Source organism: Sciurus carolinensis, chromosome 11 (genome assembly GCF_902686445.1).
Source record: "Sciurus carolinensis chromosome 11, mSciCar1.2, whole genome shotgun sequence".
Classification (NCBI taxonomy): Eukaryota; Metazoa; Chordata; class Mammalia; order Rodentia; family Sciuridae; genus Sciurus; species Sciurus carolinensis.
In genome coordinates this window covers 102,556,358-102,583,337 of record NC_062223.1, presented here as the reverse complement: position 1 = coordinate 102,583,337, position 26,980 = coordinate 102,556,358, and the positions used below count along the sequence as shown (strand labels likewise).

At 37.4% G+C, this 26,980-nt stretch overlaps 1 protein-coding gene across 12 annotated transcripts in view; it reads right to left on the bottom strand.

Moving 5' to 3' along the window:
- Yap1 (Yes1 associated transcriptional regulator) overlaps positions 1-26,173 on the bottom strand; it is a 114,955-nt gene extending 88,782 nt beyond the window's left edge. For 3 of the 12 annotated variants that reach the window (XM_047516755.1, XM_047516754.1, XM_047516761.1), the window contains exons 1-2: positions 25,146-26,167; positions 21,738-21,988 (exon numbers count right to left, since the gene is read on the bottom strand). In XM_047516755.1, coding sequence (XP_047372711.1) covers positions 21,738-21,988; positions 25,146-25,466 — 572 coding nt within the window. In that variant the 5' untranslated portion in view covers positions 25,467-26,167. Of the gene's footprint in view, positions 1-21,737; positions 21,989-25,145 lie in introns of all 12 variants that reach the window. The other 9 variants (XM_047516749.1, XM_047516760.1, XM_047516751.1 and 6 more) reach the window with 7 other exon arrangements.
- Between the last annotated feature and the right edge of the window lie 807 nt (positions 26,174-26,980).

Here is a 26,980-nt window from a genome sequence, read left to right as displayed (position 1 = left end):
TCCAAAGCTGATCCCCCATGTATAATTCAATTATCTACGGGGAGAATTAAATGGGATAAGGTATGGTAAGATATTAACATACACTTACGTATTCAAGGCATGGTTGCTTTCATTCTAAAGCAGTAATAGTAAATGCAGCACACAGGTTTTGCTCCAAAGGTTAAGTTTCTGCAGCAACCAAATACTAATGAAGACTAAAAATTATATTGTATTATTAACTACCACGAATGCTTTTTTTGAAATTAAATCAGAGTATAAATTATGAACCCACTCAACAAAATATAAACATTCTTCCCTATACCTGAATGAATAAAGCAACTAAACAATCACCAGCAATTTGATGACTGCCTATAATGAGTTAAAAACAATTCTAAATTGTATCTGATAATCAACCATCCAAAATTAAAACTGATTATGAAAAACAGATTCCCAAAGATACGGAAAGTGTCTGGCTCTGACATCAATGAACAGTTCTCCTCCCAGAACACTGCAAAAAGTCTTTTCTGGCACTGAGGGATGATGACTGCCTCTCACTTTTTGTACTAACAGAAGAGGTACAAATGAAAACCAAACAAATTTAAATTTCAAACTTTATTTCTTCTTTATAGCCTGATAGCTGATAAACAATTGGTGATATGCTAGTATTTTCTCAAACAGGTCAAATATTTTTTAAAATCAATTTGCATTTCTGGGTAAAACTACACCCAAAACAGATTGCTGACTCTTTCTCAAGAAAGGGTAGCCCTCTTTCCTAACTCAACCCTATCAAATCCATATTAATTTCTACCTAGACCCTGCAATGCCACCATTAAGAGCTTTCACTTCTCATTTTCCTCCACAAGTTAAATTAGAAAAAGAAAAATTCCTCTTCTAAAACATTTCCATTTACCAACATTACTGGGGATTTTGCTTTTTTTGTTTGTTTGTTTTGTTTTTGTTTTGTTTGTTGTTACAGGATAGTTTTACAGATGAAACAGTATTACTTTATTATAAATGAAAAGCACTGTAAATACAATATTACCACAGCAGAAAACACTTAGTTTGATACTCAGACAGCTGGGAATTCATAGGAAAATTTTTCATTGAGTTGCACAGTTTTTAGAACAGGAAAAATTCTTGTAAATCATATAATCCACTAATTATACAGATGAGGAAACCAGTCCTGTCAGTCAGAAAACAAAATTATTAAACATCCATTATACACCAGATACTGTGCTAAGTGCTTGAGACACAATGGTTAAACCAAGTGAGTCCTACAATATCTAGTGGAGATAAGCAGGCAGCTAAACTTCAAGAGGGAAAGGGAAAAAAAGGTGGTGGGTGAAGTACAAAAGTAAGGCAGAAAAGTCCAAAGAGCAGTACTCAAAAGCCACCATTTAGCTAAACTGAGATTGTCTCGGCACCACACACACACAAGTAAAATAAAAATCCACTGACAACTAAAAAAAATCTTTAAAAATTTTTCCTGAAACAGAATCAGAACAATGGAAAAATAGATCTTTTTCTTAAACAGGGCTAGAGAATACCATGAAATACCCAAATTTTTTAATGGAAAAGCTATTATGTTTTAATAGTTTGACACCAAAGAGAAGTTGTAAAAAAAAGTGCCTGTTTAAGATAAAACCCCTACTGATTTTATTCTGAGCAGACTTAAGCTCACTGATTTTCAGTTTATTATGTGCAAATATCACAAGTCAATTTCATCCCTTGATGACAACACAAATGAAACCAATTTGATTTCATTTTCTACACTACTTTAAGAAACAAAAATAAACAACAAACTACAGAGAAATGATGTTTTCATACGTAGGCAACAGAGTTACCTAAAATTTGAAAAATCAAACTCCTCCCTAAAAACACACTTTAGGTCTAAGGGATATGATTCCTTTGACAGACAACCCAATGTCTGTTTCTATGAGTTTAAGCAAAATTTTTGGTGTACAAGTTCAACATTTGATAAGATGACTTAATTTTAATTATACAAAAGGGAATAGGAGATAGAGGCATCACTGTATTCTTGGATGCTGAATGATTTCCTAAAACCCCCAAATTTAGCTTCTATCCTACAACTGCTTAATCTAGCTCTTAACAAAGTGAGTTAAGGATAAATGATACCCTCTTTGTTTTTAAAAAGTAGGTAACAAAAAATTTGAAGAGGGGGAACTTTGCAAAGCAGTAGTTCTGAACTCTCACTCCACACAAGCTGCAGGGTAGGGGCCTCAATGACTGCTAGTCTGCAATCACTGACTTGCTCAGCAACTTTGCTATAATGGCTTCAAATTGCAGGCCTGAGGAAATGCTCCATAAATAGCTGCTCTTTTTTCTTATAAAGCCTCTTCATAGATCCAATACAACTCCACTACCAAAAATGGAGGAGTCACCATGAACTACTTTTTTTTTTTTTTTAAGTCAAGAGAACAACTAGGATATCCTGTTAATCATGTTACTCATTACTCATTTGGGGAGTATGAATCACAGTGCTGAAATCTGATTCACTGTTTAAATTCAACTTTTAGTTAACAAAAAATTATGGATAAAATCAGTCTTTTAATTATTGAATTAAAAATTGAATAATTTTTATAATTTTAAATTTCATGAAGAGGAAAAATCTTATTTTTATAGATACATATGCTTAGTGTGGAAATTAAATGAGCGTGTCTTTATTATCGTCTGGTGAAGGAAGATTAGGGTTCATTCATAAAAAACCTGGAAACATGGACAAGTGTGGTGTGATCACACAAAGTACTTCTGGGAGTAGGAACAATATAACTAAGCAATCATGCTAAAGTCACTTTAAGTATTCACTTCCTACATTACTTTACATGTATTTTATATATAAACATACATACAGATATGTAACTTGATAATTCAAATAACTTACCAGTCTACAGAATAACCCAAAAATTCAATGAACAGTAAATTAATAAAGACTCATCTATCAGTAAAAACAATGAACACTTTTTACTGTTTCCATTAACATCATGCTCTGCTTTGATGTTCTTAGGGTCCAGATAATTTCTCAACCATGAACATTATTTAATAAAACTTTTAATTAAAAAACATGGTCACAATCTTTTGCAGTTCCTTAAATTCAGCAGGCAGGGGCTGGGGAGATAGCTCAGCTGGTAGAGTGCTTGCCTTGCAAGCACAAAGCCCTGAGTTCGATCCCCAATACCGCAAAAAAAAAAAAAAAAAAAAAAAAAAAAAAAAAAAGAAAAAAAGAAAAAAAAGAAAAAAATTCAGCAGGCAGAATCATTTCCCAGCCCCTTGAAACTGGACTAACTTGTCATTTGCTCTGACCAATGACATTTTATAGTGACCTTCAGAGGCCTTAAAGCTTTCTCTATCACTCTTTCAGAATGCTCCCACCAACATGTAAGGAGACCCGTACTAGATAAGTGAATGAGACCATGTGAAAAGAAAGGCTTAGCCAAGAGCCAGCACCAAGACCCAGACATTTGAAAGAGATTTTCTCAGACCCTCCAGCCCCAATGCAGCTGCCAAATACAGCTGCATGAGTGACCCCAAATAATACTAGCAGAAAAAATGTACAGTTAAGCCCAACTAAAAAGGCAGAATCATTCTTTTAAGCCACTAATTTACTGCATATTTGATATATCAAAGAAAAAACTTGTTTCAATCCTTTGACCTCTCCAAAAATCAGAAGATAATTATGAGATAGGATATACATACACTTTAAGAAGATAAGGTTAACAATATTAAGAAACTCCATGAGTCTTTAAAAAAAAAAGTCAATGAATACAATAATTTGTGAAATATTTAGAAATAGAGCAGCCCACAAGAATATGTGTGGTGGGGGAATGTAGCTCAGTGGTACAGGGCTTGCCTAGCATGTGGAAGGCCCTGGGTTCAATCCCAAGTATGGCAAAAAATAAACAAATACATGTGTGCTAATATTTCAAGAAAACCATCTAAAAAAAGTCAAATTTAACTTGTCATTATTGTGACCTCGCAAAGGAGAAAAGAGATGCAGCAAATTCTTTTAAACTTTGTATAATTTTCCTATTACTTTCCTCAAAATTTTACTATAGACATTTCAAACATGTAGCAAGATTAGAATTCATATACCCATCATCTTAATACTAACTATATACTCTATGATGAATCTGCTACACCATAAGCTTAACTTTTTAATATCAAGAAATGATATTAAAATAACTGAGCATCCAGCTGGGCACATGCCTGTAAACCCAGTGGCTCAGGAGGCTGACACAGGAGGATCACAAGTTTGAGACCAGCCTCAGCAACTTAGTGAGACCCTGCCTTAAAATAAAAAATTTAAAAAGGACTGGGGATGTAGCTCAGAGGTAAAATACCTCTGGGTTCAATCCCTAATACCAAAAAGAAAACAAAGAATCTAAACATCCAGTTTAAAAATGAATATCCCACAAACTTCATGGGAAAAGATGTGGTACAGAACCAAAATATTAATTTCTATTGAGAGATTATTATTCAGCAGTTTGTATGCAAAGAATTTTAACATGATAGCCAATTCTCTTTATAATTCTGTTGGTAGGTATCACCACTTTAATTTTCTAGATAAAAATACTAGTTTATAGAGTTTACGTGATTAGCCTAAAGTCTTAAGACAATAAGAACCAGAACTGAGTTTCCAAATCTAGTTTGTTAGTTCCAAACCTTTAAGTTACTGTAACTTGGGGGGCAAGGGGAAACACAGAGGTGCTCATACCATCCTCACAGATAAGAAGATTACTAGTATAAAAACGCCAATTCTCCAAATTTTTCCATTGATTCATGGAAACATCAAAATTTCAAGAGGTCCTTTGTGGAACTTGACAGATCAATTCTAAAATTCATTTGAATACAACAGACAAGTAATAGTCAAGATAGGACAGGATAAATGGGCTTTCTCTACTATCAAGACAAGGACACTTGCATAGGGATAGGAAAAAAAAAAACAGGATAGAGATATATGCAGCTATGATGGACAGAGATGGAATCCCTTCTAGAGGGAAGTAGGCTTTTCATCACACAGTTCTAGGAAGCTAGATCTCCAATTGAGAAAAAGAAATTAACCTGGACCCCTTCCCTCATATTATTCATAAACATCACTTCCAAGAGCATTAAACACCTATATATGAAATGTTTTGAATATAGAGAAACAGTTCCATGTTCTAGGGACATGGGAAGATTAGTAAAAAGCACAAATTATATAGAAAAAGCACACAAATACAAAGTTTAGAGAGAGAACAGCCAAAAGGCCAAAAAGTATATGAAATACACTCAGATCCACTGGTGATCCAAGTGATGTTAAAACCACAATGGGCTGGGTACAGTGGCGCACATCTATAATCCCAGCAGCTCAAGAGGGTGGGGCAGGAAGTTCAAAGTCAGCCTCAGCAATTTAGCGAGGCCCTAAGCTACTTAGTGAGACACTATTTCAAAACAAAATATAAAAAAGGGCTGGGGGTGTGGTTTAGTGGTTAAGTACCTTTGGGAATGGAACCACCATTTGACCCAGCTATCCCAAAGTACTTAAAATCAGCATACTACAGTGACACATCCACATCAATGTTTATAGCAGCTCAATTCACAATAGCTAAGCTATGTCTACATGCCCTTCAACAGATCAATGGATAAAAGAAAATGAATATATACACAATGGAATATCACTCAGTCATAAAGAAGAATGAAATTATGGCATTTGCATGCAAATGGATTGAGGAGTTAAAAAATATGCTAAGTGAAATAAGCCAATAACCCAAAATCAAAAGTTGAATGTTTTCTCTGCTAAGCGAATGCTGATATATAATGGGGGGGTTAGGAAGAATAAAGGAACTTTTGATTGGGCAAAGGGGAGTGAGGGGAGGGGAGTGAGTGTGGGGGTGAAAAGGATGTTGGAATGAGACAGACATTATTACTCTATGTACATGTATAATTATACTTCCAGTGTGACTGCACCATGTACAGCCAGAGGAATGAGAAGTTGTGCTCCATTTGTATACCATGTGTCAAAAAGCATTCTACTTTCATGTGTAACTAATTAGAACAAATTTTTTAAAATTTTTAAAAATCAAATGGGGAATGAAGGAAACATTTAATACAAGTTATTTTCACACACCATATACCAAAGTAAGTTTTAGACAGGTTAAATTTTTAATGAATCTTTTTTGGGGTTTTGGTTTTTGCTTTCATTTTTTGTTTGCTTTATTTTGTTTTGCTTTTCTTTCAGCTAGGGATTGAACTCAGAGCCTCACACTTGCTAGGCAAGCACTCTATCACTGACCTACAGCCCCAGCAGAGATAAGCATTTAAAATTAGAGAAAATGCAAATAAAAAGGATCAGAGACTTCTCAAGATAGATAAAATATGAAGGAAAATATAAGCTTCTCAAAGGTCACATTCTTCTTGTTCACTTGATAAATCCACAATGCCATTGTTAGTGTCCAATAAATGTGTCTATGAATGACTCAATATATTAGGTTTCCTAAGAGAGGGACTTTACAGCAAAGACAGTGAAAAAATAAATCATAAAATATCTTTTAAGCTGGGGAGATAACAAGGCCCTGGGTTCAATCCCCAGCACTTCAAAAAAAAAAAAAAACAGTGAAAACATTGGCAGCATACATATGCACAGATAATGATTTAATAAATTTGGTACAGAGAAAATTCATAGGACAAAAAAGTATTGCATACATAATGTGCTTTGTACCCTTCTCATTTACTGCTTATCATAATATAATTGGAGACATTCTAGAAGACAATCTGATAAGATACATCAAGTCTATTATGAATACTGTTCATTCCAGTTATTTGTGCTAAAGATTCAAGTAAGTATTTGGGTCTGCGATAATGTATATGCTAGGATAAAATAAATGTTCATGGCTTTTAATAGATGAAAATATTGGAAACATCCAAATGATCATCAACAGGGAGGGACACCAGGTCTCAGACCACAATGGAACCCAAAGAACCATTAAAGAATTGGAGACTGAGGTAGGAGGATCCCAAGTCCAAGGTATGCATCAGGAATTTAATGAGACACTCAACAATTTAGTGAGACTCTGTCTCAAAAAATAAAAAGGTTAAGGATACAGCTCAGAGGTAATGCACTCCTGGGTTCAATCCTCCGAATCTGCCACCCCCAAAAATGTGCCTGGTTTTTATATGAGAAATTATGGATGTAAATAAAATAATTCAAACTAAAAACATGTTTGTACAATACTGTGAATATGCATAATACCACAAAAATGGATACTCAAAAATGATTAAAATGGAAAACATTATTAAAAAAACTTTATTAAAAAAAGGTTCAAGCCCTAGGTCCAAAAACAAACAAACAAACAAACGAAAAAACGAAAAACACAGAAAACTAGCAAAACAAACAAACAAACAAACACTGGAATTCTTTTCTACTTCCTCTTTGCACCCCCCCTTTTTTTAAAATCAAGCAGTTGTATACAGTACTATTTTGTTAAATCCACAATTTTGCAAATTTATTTGACTGTAGATGCCTCGAACCCACAAATTCTTTTTTTATTAAAGTTTCTTTTTTATTTTTACAGACTGCATTTTGATTCATTGTACACAAATGGGGTACAATTTTTCATTTCTATGGTTGTACACAATGTAGATTCACACCATTCATGTAATCATACATGTACATAGGGTAATACAGTCTGTTTCATTCCTCATCTTTTGCAAAGCTGAGCATAGAGCCCAGGGCCTCATGTATGATAGAGAGGCATTCTTTCACTGAGCTACATTCCCTGCCCACACACAGGAATTCATAAGTTGAAAATATATATAACTGGGTTGGGATTGTGGCTCAGTGGTAGAGCTCTTGCCTAGCATGCGTGAGGCCCTAGGTTTTATCCTCAGCACCACATAAAATAAAAATATTGTGTTCTCCTACAGCTAAAAATCTTTTTTCAAAAATCTACATATAACCCATGACCCATGGCAATTTCACTGTATATAACCTAGGAAAAGATCTCTTTACATAAGCATATGAATGTTCACTCAATATCTATTACATAACAACCCAACATTCCTCAACAACAAAATGGCTTAAACTGTAGCCTAAAAGGGCCATACAACAATGAAAAAATCTTTACCGACATTCATGAGTCTCACAAAGTTGATAAAAAGCTGCACATTATAGGTGCACACTTGTAATCCCATCTACTTGGAAGACAATCACAAATAAGATCTCCATTTGAGAAAAAATGCACCTCTCCCATTTGCAGATGGAAAATAGAAAGTTGGAGGCAAACCTGAGCAACTAAGCAAAACCTTGTCTCAAAATAAAATCGATTGGGGGAATAGCTAAATGGTACAGTATTTGCCAAGCATCAAGAGGCCCTGGCTTCAATCCTCAGTTCCATCCACCTGCCCCCAAAAACGCAGCAGCAGCACATTATAAATGTTATCCTTTGACTTGGTTTATTGACCAAACTGGTCTAACCAACAGAATGGGATGTACAATTTAGGCTATAAGAAGTTTGAAACTTCAGCCTGAGCCTCTTTATGTCTCCTCGCTAGGAATCTTCAGTTGCCATTTAAGAAAAAGAACCACCTTGCGACTGAAACACTAGATAGGCCACATGAAGGCATTCATGTGGATAGATCCAGCTAAGTCAGCCTTTTATCCACACCCAAGCCCAAACCTGGGAATAAGTGATGCCATCTTTGGACACAAGTCTGGCAGCTACATGACCTCCATCAATACAACATAGAAAAGAATCACTCAGCTGTGTCTTGACTGAATTTCTGATTCACAAAATTAAATAGACTGGGCATGGTGGTGCACGTCTATAATCCCAGCAGCTTGGGGGGCTGAGGCAAGAGGATCTCGAATTCAAAGCCAGTCTCAGCAAAATCAAGGCACTAAGCAACTCAGTGAGACCCTGTCTCCAAATAAAACACAAATTAGGGCTGTACCCTCCCAAAATATAAATTTATACACACATACACACACACACACACACACACACACACACACACATAAAATTTGTCTTAAGCTACAAGTTTTAGGGCAGTTTTGTTATTCAAAAGCAGCTAACTGAAAAGGATACAGATATAAACTAAAAAGTAAAAAAGTTAAAACAGAAGTTATACCTCTGAATGGAAAGAGATATAATTAAAGAGCAGCACAGAAGGTTTCTAAGAAATTAGCAATATTCTTATTAACCTGGACAGTGATTACATAAGTATTTGCATCACAAACATTTTAAGTATGTCTTATACATTCTTCTCCCAATATATTTCAAGTTTTCATAGAATAAAAGAAGGTGCATAGCAGCATATCAGCACACGATATATACCTCTAAGTAATAGAGCAATACTAAGTAATAGAGCAATACTAAAAATTCTCACACCATACATTTACACATAATGTGTATGCTGTTTATAATACCTTGATAAATCAGGAATCATAATATATAAGTAAGGCAGTAAGTTGCTAGTCTGGTACCTTCAAGTGAAAAAGTAAAAGGTTTCCCTAATAAGTCAATGCCAAGGAAAATTAGACACCCTTAACAATACTATCTAAATAGCTGGCCCTTCTGAATAGCTGACCTAAATAGTTTAGGAAAAGAGTTCTGACTGCTATGTGTTCCATAGTTTTATTATAAATTAAAATTATATTAATAAATTTAAAATACTAGAAGCCAGGTACTGTGGCACATACCTATAACCTAGCTACATAGGAGGCTAAAGTAGGAGGATCCCAAGTTTGAGGCCAGCCTAGGAAACTTAGTGAAAAGAAAAAGTAAAAAGGTCTGGGATAGGGGCAAGGGTTGTAGCTCAGTGGTAGAGTGCTTGCCTAGCACATGTGAGGCACTGGGTTTGAACCTCAATACCACATAAAATAAATAAAGTACTATGTCCACCTACAACTAAAAAAAATTAAAAAAAAAGGTCTGGGATATAGCTCAGGGGTAGAGCATGCCTGGGTTCAATCCCCAGTACTAAAAATAAATAAATAAATAAATAATAAATAAATAATAAAATGTTACAGGATACAATTATTTGACAAAGTTCATATAACCCATGGTCTTCATTTTTATTTTTATTTTTTTTTCAGTGCTGGGGATTTGAACCTAAGGCCTTGGGCTTGCAAGGCAAGCACTCTACCAACTGAGCTATATCTCCAGCCCAAGTCTTCATTTTTAAACAAGTTGTTTCAACATGTAAATACAACCAGGTCATTTAGTGTGGGTTTTTTTTCCTAAATATTTTGATTTTTAAAAAATGAAAAAAAGATGCCAAAGTCAGAGCACCATTAACCATAATCAACATCAGGGCGGGCTCTCATTTGGGAATGTGAGTATAATCCTAGCTACTTGGTACCCTGAGGTGGGAGAACAGTTTGAGCCCAGGAATTCTGAGCCAGCCTGGACAGCATATCAAACCCCAACCTCTGTTAAAAAACAAAAGGGCTCTCTTATGACACAGTACCATTCGAGGTCACCAGAGCAAGCCCATTGGTATTACTAGAAAATCTTTTTGCAGCTCTGTCTTTAACTCTCTACCTCCTCTATTCCCACATTCATTGAGTTGAAAATGTTAATTCCATAAGCCTGATCTGAGTACTACCTCTTTGCATGGGGCCCACTTTTACTGCCTCATTACTTATCCCTTGGATTCTAAGTGTGTTCACATTTCTGACAGAAGTGTTAGAAGTGTTAATTATCCTGATTTAATCATCACACACTGTAAACATGTACTGAATTATCACATATTGTACACATGTACTGAATTATCACTGTATACATGTACTGAATTATCACATTGTACCCCCAAATATATACACTCTTCATGTGTCAATTAAGAATAATTTTATCTTTCTTTAATTCTAAAGTAGTCAGACACTGTGTACGTGACTTGTAACTCTCTATGGTAGAACTATCCTTAATTTATATCAAGAAGAAAGCAGTTCTGCTGGGCACAGGTGGCGCATGCCTGTAAACCCAGCAGCTCAGAAGTCTAAGGCAGGAGGATTGCAGTTCAAAGCTGGCCTCAGCAAAAAGTGAGGTGCTGAGCAACTCAGTGAGACTCTGTCTCTAAATTAAATACAAAATAGGGCTGGGGATGTGGCTCAGTGCTCAAGTGCCCCTGAATTCAATCCCTAGTACCATAAATTAAATTTAAAAAAAAAAAAAAAAAAAAAAAGAAAGAAAGAAAGAAAAAGGAAGCAGTTTTGTTTTTGTGTGGCAGTACTAGGAACGAATCCAAGGCCTCACACATGCTAGGCAAGTGCTCTACCACTGAGCTACATTTCAGTGGGTATTTATTTTTAAGATGGGTCTAGGTTGCCCAGGCTAGCCTCTAACTTTTATGCCCTGCCATCTCAGCCTTCCAAGTAGATGGGATTACAGGCATGCATCACCATGTTCTGTCAGCAGTATTATTTATATACATATTTTTTGGTACTGGGGCTTGAACCCACAGGCACAATATCACTGAGTTACATCCTTAGTCCCTTTTATTTTTTAGTTTGAGAGAGGCTGTTAAGATGCTGAGCCTAGTCTCAAACTTGCAATACTGAGGCCGGCCTCAATCTCATGAATCACTACTACTGCCATGCATTTTTTTTTTATTTTTTGCTTTTGGATTGCTGGGATGATCAAACCCAAGGCCTCAAACATGCTAGGCGTACACGGCTCTACTACTGAGCTACATCCAAGCCCAAGCTTGGATGCAAATTCTTGTCTGTAGTATCATGGGCACTAACTGAAAACTTAAGAATAGACAGGCAAACAAAGGGCATGCTTTCTCCCCAAATATAGATGATAATATTTAGATATTGTGAAGAAACAATGATTATTTTCTCACCCATAAGAGATCTGTAAGATGTGGTACACGCCTGTAATCCCAGTGCCTCAGGAGGCTTGCAAGTTCAAAAAGAGCCTCAGCAAAAGCAAGGCACTAAGCAACTCACTGGGACCCTGTCTCTAAATAAATTACAAAACAGGGCTGGAGATGTGGCTCAGTGGTTGAGTGCCCCAAGCTCAATCCCCAGTAACATCCCCCCCCACACAAAAAAAAAGCTAAACACAGGAGATCTATAACTAGTCCTAACAGGCAAGTCCACACACCCTCCAGCTAGGAGGGGTTAAAAGAGATCCTATTACATCATGTGGCGCCTATCCAAACTACAGGATTTCGGAAACATAACCTGTATCAGTCTGAACATGTGTAAAAGAAAAACAGAAACATCTGTATTTGGATAACTCTTCACCAGTTTGTTTTTTAATCTTAAAAAAGAGTTATCCAGGAGAGCTTGGTAAATTTAAACTGTGACCCTATCATAGGTAAGTATAAATTCCAGGCAGGGTCTCAGAAATCTCCATTTGTTTAGCTCATTTCTAACCTTAAACCTTGGCTACTTCCAGCACATCTCCTTGTTCTACATGTTTAACTAAAATGTATGGATTCTATTCTTTTCTTCGCCACATTATTCAATATTTTAATACCTTTCAGAACTTAGAAGTATCCACTTTGGGGGGAGGTGGCATTTAACCCCCTTATTCAATTGTCATTTAGTGCTCTGGTCTGGTTCTGTTCACTGAAGTTTTTTGTTTTTTTTTTTTTTTTTTAAATGTGGTGCTGGGGATAAAACCCAATACCTCACACCTGCTAGACAAGCACTCTACCATGCAGCCACAACCCCAGCCCTCACTAAAGATTTTACATAGTTTTCAAAGGTTTGCTTTCTCTTTTTCCACTAGTAGATTCCCTATATAACAGATTTTTACCTAAACAAAAAGGAGATTGTTTTTGAAAAAAAATAGAGCTGGAAAAATTCAACTTAAGATCAACAACAGCAAAGGGTCCTAACAAAGTTAAGTCACAATCTATGGGTGAACTTATCTTAACATAAACCCAATCTTCCCGAAATTCTAGCAGTCTAAAATGCTTACATAACACAGAATAGTACATAGGTGGAAAAATATTATTCTATGACATTGACAATGGTCTATTAAAAGACTGAGCACAAGGTACTTTCCCCAGTTATTAAAGAGAACTTGCCAGGGAAAGCAACAATATAAACTGAGATAAAACCTCTCGGGGCTAACTTAAGCAAATATAGTATTATTGAGTTAATTTAAATATGGAAAAATATTTTCTATTATCCTATGTATTGAAGAAAGAATGAAAAGAAGGGAGGAGAGCTGACTACTAATTCCATAAAGCTATTTTACTTTAATTACTGTCTGGGGCTTAGGAAACTGGCAACTTTATGTAGTCAACTTAATAAACTGGATCCATTCAGCTTATATACAACTGTCCAGCCCAAGCAGGATTTGGGATGTATGTGTGTCAGACGAGTGAACCCCAAGGTTCTGGATTCAATCACCTGGCAAACCCACTAACCCTGATGTCCTCTTGGGAAGAGACTGACAGGTTTTTATCTAGAGAAACTAGCTATTATAAGAAGAAATAACTAAGATGCTCTCAGCAACTTCCGGGTTTGGTCCCCTATTTTATTACTCACCAGTGAAGCCCAGCAAAATAAAATCTAAAAAAAAAAAAAAAAAAAAAAAAAAAAAAAAAAAAACCCAGTATAATATCCTCAGATACTATATTACCACACTGATGAAATAAGAACAGTAGGATTACAAGTTCAAAGCCAGGTTCACAACAGCAAGGAACTAAGCAACTCAGTGAGATCCTGTCTCTAAATAAATACAAAAATGGGGCTGGGGATGTGGCTTAGTGGTTGAGTGCCCAGAGCTTTTAATCCCTGGTGTACACACACACACACACACACACTCACACAAAGGAACCAGTGGAAATTAATGAAACAGCTTCTTGAAAAAAAAATCAAATAAAATATTTAAAAGTCAAAGTCGAAGAGATATCCCAGAAAGCAGGGCAAAAATCTAAGTAAAGGAAAATAGGTGGGGGGAAAGAAGATACCAGAGTTATTCTGACAAGCAGGTATACAGAAAAAGAGAACAGATAAAACAGACTAAAAGAAATTATCTAGGAACTTATAAATGTTTTATAAGACTAAAAGATAGGGAGACTGTACTGCAAAACTTTAAGGAGCATCATTTACACTGAAGACCAAGTTTCCACACCATGTATTTAAAACGAATTGTAAAAGGTTCATACCATGGTAGATGAATTTTCAGAATCCCAAAGAAGAATACAATCCCCAAGGAAAGCAAACTGGGTTTAACTGCTCAATAAGAAAACTGGAAAGTAGGGAGCACACCCTTCAAACTTTCAGGGATCAGAAACAACTTTGAACTCTACAACCAAACTGCTGGTCAAATGTTAACAAATAGATATTTTTAGACACAAAAGAACTCAACACAGTTAACCGCCCAAATACTCTTTCTCAGCAAATTTCTGAGGGATAAGCAAATTCTAAGTGTGAACAAATCAAGAAAGAGAAAAACAGAATCTCCAACCAAGAAAATAGATGCAGGAACTCTCAGAATGAGAGTCAAGGATATCCTGATGGGACAACTCTGAAGCCAGAAGTCCAGGTAGTCCAGAATAGGAAACACAAAGGATTCTTAGGTAAATGGGAGCAGTGGGACAAAAAAGAAACAGATACGCAAATGAAAAATACAAGGTAATTAACAATTCCAAGAAAATATAACCGTTTTCAAGAAAATCATAGTACTTAAAAGCTCAGGTGGAGGAAAAACCTAAATTGTCATAAAATGGAAAAATAACCACCCCCCAAAATTCTAGTAATTGTGCTGGGAAGATTAAGGAAATGAGGATTGTGAGGGATGAAGGAAATAAATAATGAATAAGCACATAAAATATTAGCAGGGGCTGGGGTTGTGGTTCAGAGGTAGAGCACTTGCCTAGCACACATGGGTTCGATTCCCAGCAACACATAAAAATAAATAAAATAAAGGTATTGTGTCTATCTACAACTAAAAAAAATTGAAAACTTATAGTAGCCAGGCATGGTGGCACATGCCTTCCCAGAGGTTCGGGTGGCTGAGGCAAGAAGAATGCAAGTGTGAGGACAGCCTCAGCAACTTAGTGAGAGTCTCAACAATACTCTGTCTCAAAATAAAAAGGACTGGTGAAGTGGCTTAGTGGTAAAGCTTCCCTGGGTTCAATCCACAATACAAAAAAAATTTTTTTTTATTAAATAAAATAATCTTAATAGTATTGAGCTAAGAAAGTAGCTCAGTGATAGTGTTTGCCTGGCTAGGCATAGACTCTGGGTCAATCCCTATTACTAGATAAAATAAAAACCAAAACCTCATATCAAGGGATCTTCTAAAAGTAATATATATTACTCCATTAAATTCCAAATATATGCTTGGAAATGAAATGATGAAAGCAAGTATTTTCAAACACTCTTCAATGGTAGGACCCAGGTGCTACTTCTCCTTTCTCCTTTCTAGAATTTTCTGATACTCTAATGAAAGTGATACTTCTATAATAAAAAAACCTTATTAAAAGAAATCCATAAAATCAGATTCATGAAGAAGGAAAGTGAGGGAGGATAGTTTTATAAATAACCCACATTCATGTCTTGTACAAATAATCCACATCTTGTTGCACCTCCTAGATTAGAGAGTTTAATTCCCAAGAACCTACTACACAGTAGAGTGCCTTCAAGTATGTGAGTTCAAACAACTTTCTAATATACATTTGATTTTGTCAAAGCATATAGTAGTACTTCAAAAAAGGGTTATCTTTACTCTAAACCCCTAATAAAATATTCTGCAGTAAATTTTCATGCATTTATCAAAAGCACATCTCTAAACATGTTGGTTGGTCAAATAAAGTCCCTACCTTACAACAAACAAAAACCCTCCTCAAGTTAAATGAACAATAACAAGGAGGAGGAAAGAGTTTTTAACAAAATGTCCCCTCACCTACCCCTACTAAGTCAGGACTCAGTTGAAGAATTTAGTAAGTCTACTAAAATTATTCCATGAACAGGGAAGCACAAAAGACAGCTGAAGTAATAAAAGCATTAATCACAAATAAAGCACTGAAAATATTTGAGAACCTGGCATTTTTGCTTTGGGCTTGTTGTTTGTTTTCTGGTTTGGTTGTTGTTTTAGGTTTGTATATGTTTGGTACTGGGAGCTGAACCCAGTGCTAAGCAAGTAGTTGGAGCTATACCTCCAGTCCTTTTATTTTGAGACCAGGTCTCATAAAATTGTCCAGGATATCCTCCAACTTATGGTCCTTCTGCCTCAGTCACCCAACTAGATGGGACTGCAGACCTACACCAAGGACAGCAAAACCTGGTATTTTAATTGATACTTCCATTCCATTATTTTGTTAATTTGCAAAAATAGCAGCTTGTCATTGAATATGTTAAAGAGTATTATTCTTCTCATGCTAAGAGCCAAATAAGAATTAACTATTTACTACTTTTCCTCATCTAGAACATGAGAGGGTGGGGGAGAAGGACTGTTGTGATTAGTACGAAACTTCTTTGTTTTCTTTTAGAAGGGGTCAAGTCCTATATAAATAAAAGTGCTTCCCCGGTGGCATTACTTATTCCTGGGAATCTTGGTGCTACAGTACTTGAGCAACCAGAACCATGAAGCAAGTCTTCATAAAAACAGCAATGTCCCTTTCATGGCTTAAAGTTCTGATTAATCCTAGAATCAAAAGCTCTTTTTTAAAGAACTTTATCACTTAGTAACCACAGCTATAGAACGACAGTTTTTTTTAAAAGCTCCCTTTATACAATGCTACTCAACTATTATTAAACTTTCAAGTCATAATTAATGGCTAAATTATGCTATTACAGTAGGGAGCAAATTAATTTTGAATAATTTTAAATATTAACTGATTTCTAAAATGACTTCGATTTTTTCTAAATCTAAACTCCATTACCCATTCTGGTAACTAAAAAGTTACATAAATTTAGAGTTCACCTCTCCCCAAAAGCCTTAAGGTAAAAATACAGAATCATGACTGCGTTATTGTTAGAATGCTAATTTACATTCTTTTCCCAACCATAAATAAAATGTATTTCTTTATATTACTAAAGAACTGATCTCAGGGAATCAAAAGTTTTCTGGGCTTTTTTTTTTTTTTTTCAATTGCTCAAATACTACCTAAATTTTTAATTATTTTAGTATTATTTAAAAAGTGGTTAATAAGAGGTTTTGGGGGTAGTTTTTTGAATGTTATTAGCCTACCATCTTGTGACATTAGGTTGTGGTATTAAGCATCTAGTTTCTTAATATATTTCTTAGTTCACCTCAGAAATACCCCATGATTTTCTCCAGAACATCAGTTAATCTTTATGTTCTATTTACTCTGTCACATCCACTACCTTTCAACTATTTTTCTTCTGCCCCTAGTGAATATGTTTCCTTGAGTTTTTCTCCCTAAATTAGTATGGCATTGGGGGGCCCTTTTTCCCAGGGATGCCCACCTACTGAGCAGAAGCAAGCACTTTTTTTCTGAGCTGAGGGCATACTTTAATCTTCTCTCTCCACTCAGTTCCAAGAGCAAGACAAACAGGCAGAGAATGGCCCTCCCCTCAGAGAGGGAAATAATGATTGCAATTTGAAATGTTTTTGTTATGTTTTGTTGTGATACGTATTTGTAGCTTACACGATGTTTAATGGCTAAAGAGCTTTTCATTTTTAAATGGAAGTCATTTGAATTATACTAGGTACAGAAAAAAAAATAGCATAGTCATATTCTTTATGAAACTGATCCTTTTTAAAAATAATCTGATCTTTATTATGATAGTATGCACCCTATGGGTTTATGATTTTCCACTGGGCAAGTATTTGAGAAGGGTACATATGATCAAATTATAACAAAAAAGTTTGTTTCTTTTAACTGAAACAAGTGTGATCATGGAAGCTTTAATTAGGGCAGTGGAGCATTTGTTTCTAAAATAGTTGTAGCAAGAAGAGTCAAACTACTGCACTTACAGGGATCAATCACATCATCCAGGCAAGTTTTATTTAATGTTGGTATATGCCTAAATTATGCTGCATGGTGTCAAAAAAAAAAAAAAAAAAAAAAAAAAACTCTGGGAAAAAAATACCTTTTTTAAACTATGATCAAGATACTCAGTATAACTTTTAAGCGAATTCCAGACACAAAAAAATCTTGAATCTTCAAGGACTAAAAACACTAACCCATTATTTGGAAGATGATAAATGAAATGAAATAAAACTACCCTTTAAAAATTATTAGAACTGCAATATTAAAACAATGCAAATATACAAGCTTGTTAAATCACTGGATCACATTCTTAAAATTGAATTATAATAGTACCTTATGTACAAAAATTTCATTGTATGTGGTAATAGTTAACAAGGTATTAAGAGTCAATAAATAAACCTGAGAGGTAAAAACACTCCTAGTAACCAAGATGTTATAGAATACTAATTCAGGAAGTTATTCAGCAGCTTATAAAGAAATAGGAAGTTGTTGACCAACTACTTGAAGAACTATTTCCTGTAGGAAAACTATAAGACAGCTGAAGAAGGCAGTAACTGAGTTGTAAAGAGAATTCTTTTAAAATAAAACTCGAGGTATTATGTGTACTATGCTGAAGAAATTAGTTTCAAACAGGAAGTTCAGTAGAAAAGGTATTATATGTAGTATATAATGACTAATCTTTTTCACATATATCATAATCTTCTCAGAGCTTGAATATGTTATGGTTGATAACTGTCCCAGTACCATATTTCCATTATATCACTTGCCAAGACAAGGGTCAAGTCTTCTCCAAAAGGTCTCAATGACCAAGGGAGGGCTTTAAAAATACTAATGAAGGCTATAATCCTTACTATACTGCCTTCAAAATGGAGTATGGGCCAACTGACTTAAAAAATGCATTTATCTACAAAGTTAACAATTAGTTGTTTCCAAAGTCAACATTTCTAAGTGTTCTCTCAAATTACATCACCTTGCATGTTTGGACGATTTATAGTCAAGAGTTCTTACTGTCAAGTATAAATCTCAATAAATGATATACTTTGTAACTTAAAAGTTCCATCAAATATTTTAAATGACATACAAATTTTTCACTGTTCAAATAAATGTAAAGAATATAATAAGTTTAAAACTTAATTCTACACCTAGCTGGTAATAATAATCTTTAGACACAAAATACATAATGAACATTCATCACAAAGAGAACCATTTTTTGTTTATGTGTGGTGTACTGGACTGAATCTGGGGCCTCCCACTTGCAAAGCAAGTGCTCTACTGAATTGCATCCGTAGCCCTTTTTTCTATTTTATTTTGATACAGGGTCCTACTAAGTAGCCCAGGCTAGCCTCAAACTTGATCCTCCTGCCTCAGCCTCCCCAGTAGCTGGTATTACAGGCATTGGCCACTATGCCTAGCATGAGAAACTGATTCTAAAACATTAAAACTAAGACAAAAATGAACTTTAAGTTTAGATTATCATCTTTTATTCAGTGAGGATATTAATTCCATTTAGCTGTTAGCACACAAAAATAAACTGTTCATGGTAACTATACAGCCTGTAAGATAGCTAACAACTTGAGAAGGTAAACTAATCTTATAATATTTCTTCAAATTGTATATTGTTCATAAGGCAGAAAATCTTTGAAAAATATGAAATTTTATAAGCCCACAGCATCCATCTTCCACATATAATGCTTAGAGGCCCTCTATATACCAACAGATATCAACTAATTCAAATCATCTACTATTACTGACCAAGATTTACTTCTCAGGGAAAAGCACTCTAGTTCTGAAAAGTGATATGAGAAAGTTCTTCTACAGAATAAAACCTCCTCATGATTATCATATAATAAGCCTAATCTTACTTTCACATGACAGTCTCTCAAGAATATGGAAAGAACATTAATGTCTAACCTCTCCTCTTACCAGTTTTTCCTTCCTGTGGAAAGCTCTCCCCAAATTTGCAACAATTTCTCATATGGCATAACTCCTACTTTGGCCTAGTTTACCCTGAGCGGGATGAAATGAGATGAGCAGGGAAGATATGTCTACCCTTAATCACTCTATCCACATATAAATACCTTTAAGAGAAACATTTCTTCTCAAAGGAGGACCTATAGGAAAATTTTAAAAACAAATCTCTAGAATCTTTATTTCAGCCAAGAAAAAAAAAAGACCATTCAAAATAATGAAATATAGGCAGATGTCACCTACAATTATGGTAAGATACAAAAGAAAAAGAACGTAAATGTTGCTCTTTTAACCTTATACTTTCAGCCACAGCATCAAAGAAAGAAAGAAGGCAAACAGGCTATTAGGCTGTTTAAAAACCTCCCCAGGTCAGCATGTGACCCAGCAGGGAGAAGTTCAAAAAAGTACAGCTTTTTCTTTTTCTTCCTAACAACCTGGTTTGTTTCCACTCCTCTCTCCTTCAAGACACATCCCTCACAGCTAGCAGCTCTTTCAATCATTTACTTTGGATGTCTGCTTGAGAACAAATGATCTTGCTCATGCAGATGAGTTTGCCAGACTTGTGTGTACTTTCCAGTCTCAGGCCCTTTATTTTTCTGGTTGAAACCTGACCCTTTGAAATAGATACCAGTACACCAGAAAACAATTTTTTTAAAAGAAGAAAAAGCTGCAGGAAAAGAGACAAAAAAAATTCTGTAGAAACTTATCCAAATCAAACCTTTCCCTCTGCTCTTCTTAAAAGTCTGTCATAAAACATTTTATTTTACAATACAAAGTAGTAACCTACCCAGAGTCAACACAAAACACATTTTAAGACTCACACAATAAAACAATATCATTATCTGATCTAATAAATATCTTATATTTGCTAGGAGTAGACTATCAATATAAATCTGAATCAAAACATGAATTTTCACTTTATTATCTCAACCTCATTATTTAAAAAGAATTTTTAAAGAGCAATTTCAGCCTCAAACAACTAGTTTTGGACAATATTAAGTGTACACTTGATCCAAACAAGCCAGATAAAATTAAAGTCTTACCTATAATTTCAAATTAGACAGGATACAATTCTACTTAGGTCTTTTCAGCCTAATGTAATTTTTCCATTTCATTAAAGACAAAAGACTGATAAAAACAAATAACCCAATGGCCTTGTTTTCCCAGGAGAGATTGTTTTGGTGACCTTGAAAGAAGCTTACCACTGACTGTACATCAAACCTAAAAATATATTCCTCTTCACATTTTGGGAAAAAAACTGATAAAGCATATCAAACTACAGCTAAAATGTTTGTCACATGACAATTTAAATTACTGTACAAATAGGACTCCCCCAAAGTCCTACTTATTTTATAATTCTTCTCCACCAATAAAATATATATTTAAAAAAAATATATGCAGCTGGGGGTATAGCTAAGTGGGAGTTTGTGTTTGGCATGTGCAAGACTCTAGGTTCAATCCCCAGAACTAAAGAAAAGAAAGCAATATATAAATAGTACCATACATTTTTTCATGACATGACAGTCCTTTAGCTCCAGAATTATTTTGTGCTAGGCTAACTAACATGTTTGGCATAAACTCAAATGAGGACTATCCATATTGCCCCCAAAAAGACTGTAAAAAGGCTCTGAACCAAGAATTAAGCAAGCATTCAATATTAACCATACTAAATAAAGAAGGTATACAGGTATTTGGTATTTCATACCAAACTGAAAAAAACAAACAAACAGAACACATTATGGAAGACAAGAGCTTGACATAAATATTAAGAAAATATAAAAAATAAACAGTATTCTGTATCTTGACATTTCAGTATGTTTTCCAATACATGCTTTTAGATAACTACCTCCAACATTACTTTCACTTACTTTAAGAAGTATCTCTGACCAGAAGATGTCTTGGCCATCTCCCAGCCTGCTGGCAGAGGTACATCATCAGGTATCTCAAAAGAAGACTGCCGAAGATGTTGAGCTGTAGGTGTAGCTGCTGGGCCAGAGACTACTCCAGTGGGTGTCAGTGTCCCAGGAGAAACTGCTCCTAGCTGCAGGGAAGCTGGAGAGGAATGAGCTCGAACGTGCTGTGGAGTCAGGGCTCCCGCAGTGCCTGCATCAGTACTGGCCTATTAAGGATATTAAGATGAAAATTTACAAAACAAAAAACATTTTAGAAAAAGATCCTTCAAATTTCCTAGATAGAATTTTATTGCAATCAAATATCTAAGGAGCAAAAGCAAATTTCAACATTTAATATCTGATACTAAGGAACACAGACTTCCAAATACTTTAAAATTACATAATTTTAAACCAGCTGTGTTGGTCCACACCTGTAGATCTAGCTACTCTGAGGTTGAGATGGGATGATCACTTAAGCCCAGGAATTAGTCTGGGCAACATATCTGAGACCATCTCTTAAAAACTTAAATGATGCAATTTTAATATGCACTATAAACATGTAATTTTATTGATGAGCAGTTCATCTAAATGAATTTTTACTGCTACAAATTAAACATGTCTTCCATATCTTTTAGAGACAACTAGTACAGAATAAAAGGTTCCTAAATAATAAATATTGAATTTTAAAACCTAATTTCCAAAAGGGCAAGTGGAAGACTGGAGTGTAGCTCAGTGGTAGAGCACCATTTAGCATTTGAGAGGTCCTGGGTTCAGTTCCCTGCACCAAATAAATAAGTAAATGAGACGTCAAAGCAGTATGGGTGCTTTTTCAAGTTCTAAAATATTCCAGGTGTAAACACAACCCAAAGAACTGCAATGTACTTTTTCGCTAGGTTTTAAATAGTTACTATTTCTTCCTAGGCCTAGAAAACACAAGTCACTATGAACAAGTTCATATTTTTCACTATGAACAAATGCCATCAATAAATCAGCCTTCAAAAGTTATATGAATTCAATATTCTGAACTGTCCAAAAATGAATGGAATGAAAAACCAACCCTCTTTGTACCTAGCAGATAGATACTATCAGTTCGATTATGATATAACCTAGGAATTTAAACACATATTTACAACTATGCAACAGCAGAAAAATTCTGCACTCAATATCCCAAAGATGTGAGTTCCAAGTTCAAGCGGCATAGTGTGAACAAATTATCATAACCTCTTCGAACCTCAGTTTTCTCTTTTGTAAAATAGACTTTTTCCATGATGGGAAAATGCAAATATGAGAATTTATAGTTTCCAATTTGTGGAAAATAATATTTGCAACCCAGATTTGTAACATCCATTGCATATTTTTAAAATTCCTTCATTAGAATTAGGGCTTGGTCATCCAAAAACTTAGGATTTCCTAGATTCACACAGGCAAGGAAAGGAACTGGAAAGAATCAGCAATCACACCTTAAGGCAAAGTCACGTACATTTCTGAGTTTCCAAACAGATTAAATTTTAATGAGGAAATCATTAGCAGACATAATTTTTCAGATGCATAACAGTTTAAAAAAATTAACAAACTATAGGGGATTATGAATAACATGTATCTGCAAATTTCTAGATATAAATTCTTGTGAAACCATGTACTGAAAGAGTAAGTACACTTCAGTTGCAATTCTTTTTTGGCTTACAGATGCCACAAAATGAATAGTGAAATCTCCTGTGTATACTTTCAAAGGCTATTATGTAACTAACAGCATCACTGCGTTGTCTACCGGGTACATGCCAATATATATTTACCCATGAGTCCAGAAACCCACTTCCAGGGATATGGGGGGAAAAAAAATGCCTACCCAAGTCTAGTTTAACCAATTGTTTAGGCAAGCAACTAAATAGTTTTTCCTTCCTCCTCCTTAACCCAAGTTTTTGTCATCAGGTTAAGTGAGCTCTTTCTGAGTTCCAAAAATCCTTTGGTCTGCAACAGAAAGTACAACAGGCCTGCAAAGAGGAGGGGAATCGGAGTGGAGGCGGTACCTCTTCTTTCCACTCAAGTTACAATTCGAGTGGGCTAACTACATTGCAGTATTCGGAAAACCAATTAACTCTTGGGCAAAGTTCCTTTCTGGTTTAGCCTGAAGCGAGTTCTTTAAAAAAAGAAAGAATAAGAAAACCCTACACTAAATAATTCTTCTACTAGGGCCTATCGGAATTTTAATCGTTTCATTTCAATGATGAATCAAGTTGGCAAAATAATCGAACGATGTGTATGTAGAAAAGCAGCCATGTTCATATCCTCAATAGGAATTAAAAAGCAATGGCGATCCTAGAATTAGTCATCGCTTCCCAAACATTAACTTTTAATCACAGTTGAACTAGGCAGGACTCGGCCTATGAGTCAACCTGCAGTGTATTATCAAAGGCTTGTGTTAAAACCTCGGTATTGTAATGCGCAACTCAGTTCCTGCGCAACGTACAGATGTGGCTAATTTAAAAAGCATTTCGGCAGACTGTAAATAATAGTCTGCAATTAGGGAAACTAACACGTGAACTTACTAAGTTTGATAAGGGCGAGCCTGCCCGAGTTCCAAGGCAAAAGAGAAGCGCAAGCATTTAAAAGAGAAAAAAACAAACAAACTCCATAAACAACTTCCAGGAAAGTCTGGGCAGGGAAGCCCAAATCCTGTATTCTGAAAGTGCCTGGGCCGCGAGGAAAATTAATGCTTTCGGGAGCTGGAGGCGGAGGGGAGGGAGAGAAGGAGCAAGAAACTAAATGGACCGGTTCAACCCCCACCCCTAATCAACACTGGAAAACAAGAGAACAATTATTTGACTCCCCAGGAGACTGAAGTGGACCGAGAGGCCCCGAAGGAAAAGGGGCCCAGGGCTCAACTTCACAAACTCCGCCGCCGCTGGCAACTCACCCACACACAAATGCCAGAGGCCCCCCTCCCCCCTCCCCGTCCCGGCCCGGCCCGGCGGGAGCGAAGGTGCAGAGCGCGCGGAGGCGCGCGCATTGTGCAAGCCCACCGCGGCCCGGGCCCGACTCTCCCCACCCCCTTCCTTCCTCCCCCACGTCCCCCTCCACTCCCGCCAACCTCCCGGGAACCCCGGGAAGAAAGAAAGGAAGAAGGGGGAAAGCACGCCCCCCCGGGGCTGCAACCACAGAAACTCCAAGGGGAAAAACAAATCTCGGCTCCGGACTCTGGGAGGAGTGGCCGGCAACCGCGGCCGGGCGCCTCCAGTTCCTCCACTTCACCACGAGACACCCCCCATCCCCCGCTGGAGCTCCGGAACCCCCTCCCCGAGCCCGAGCTGGCGGCCGCGGCTCCCGAGCGCCCCCCAGCCTGGGGCCCGCCCGACCGGGAAAGAGGGAGAAGGGTGACAAGGTTACCTGTCGGGAGTGAGATTTGGGCTCCGGCGGCTTGAAGAAGGAGTCAGGCAGTTTCCGGAGCCTCATGGGCACGGTCTGGGGCACGTTGGCCGTCTTGGGGTTCATGACGGCGTTGAAAAGGGCCTCCAGGTCGGTCTCCGAGTCCCCCCGGACGTGCACGATCTGGTGCCCGGCGGGGGGGGCCTGCGGCGCCGCCTGGGACGCCGGGGGTGCGGGCTGCCCAGGCCCGGACGGCGGGCCCTGCCCCTGGGGGGGCTGTGCGGGCGGCTGCCCTTGGCCCTGGGGGGCCGGCTGGGGCTGCGGCTGCTGCCCGGGATCCATGGCTTCTGCCTCCCGCGACGCGCACCCCCTGGCCAGGCGGCGAGGGCTCCGCCCGGACGCCCCGGCTCGACGGGCCGAGACGCGAGAATCGGCGAGGGCGGCGCTGGGCGGCGGGAGCGGCGCTAACCTCGCTCTCAGGGCCGGGGGGCTGCGCCGCGGCCCCGCATCCCCCGCCCCGGCGCCTCCGCCCCCGCCCTGCGCCCCGGCTCCACTGGTCTGGCGGCTGCTCCTCGGGAGGGGCTGCGACAAACTCGGACCTGCAGCCCCTGAGAACTTTTTCCCTTAAACTCCCTTGACTGAGGCCGAACAGCTAGTTGCCTTTCCCCTCCCCCTTTCTCTTTTATTTCCTTTTCTTGTTCCTTCCTTCCTCCCTTTCTTTTTCCCGGCGGCGGCTGCGCCCGACTGAGACAGAAACTCGCCTCAGACGCCAAAACTAAAGTTGAGAGAACCGCCCGCCGGGCCGCTTGCGGGCTCCGCCTCCTCCCGGCTCTTCCTTCCTCTGCGCGCCCGCCCGCGCCGAATCTGCTGCCGGCTGCGGAGGAAAACTTTCTCTGCAAGTTACTACATTCCTCTAGACTCCCGGCCTCCAGCGACTCTCCCGGCCGCACGTGACCTACTCGTCCCCAATCCAGTCTTCCTCCAGCGCTTCACCGGGCAGCGACCTGGTGTAGTGCTCCTCGAGGAACTTTTGAGTTCGGATCCCCCAGATCTCTGCAGAGGACCCGGCCGCCCTTGGCCGCAGGAAGTCCTCCCACCCTGCCCGGCCCCTTCCCGGCCAGCCGTCAGGAAAGGCTTGTTGAGCGCGCTTGGACTTATGAAACGACCAAGACCGAAAGGAATCGGGAGAGAACGTGGACATGCACTTACACCCACTCCGCCGAGTGGCCGTCCCGCCTTAAAGCCGCAAAAATAGGTTTGAGTTAAAAATATAACCATTAACAGGCAACGATTTTTATTAAAAGTTCATTTTTAAACATTGATTTTGTAATTTTTTCACTTACCTTTTAATTTGGAAAAAAAAAAAAAACTTGAATAAATGCTGTATTGAAACTTCGAGACTAGATCTTTGACCCTACGGAACTTACTAAAACAAAAACATTAAGTTGAAAATCGCTTCAGCTTTTTTAAGCAGTGAAACTTGCAACGTAGTCACTGGAAACCTCAGTACACAAACATCCAAAATCAGTGCTTAACTTCAGTTACAAGCATTCCTCTGTACTTATCGTTCATCCTGGAGGCACTGGGAGTCTACCTCTTAGTTGAATTTCTAATATGAACAGAATAAGACTAAATGGGTGAGGAGGTCACCTGATTCCGATGTCTCACATGCAAGGAGTCCATTCGAAATCTCAAAAACTATGAAATTTTTTTAAAGTTATATATTCCTTTTTGGAAAGTAACTTTACAGAGATAAAATTCACATGCTGTACAGTTGGTCTATTTAAGCAATTCGGTGATTTTTTTAAAGTATATTCGCAGATTGTGCGTTTTAAAAATGTATTCACAAGATTATG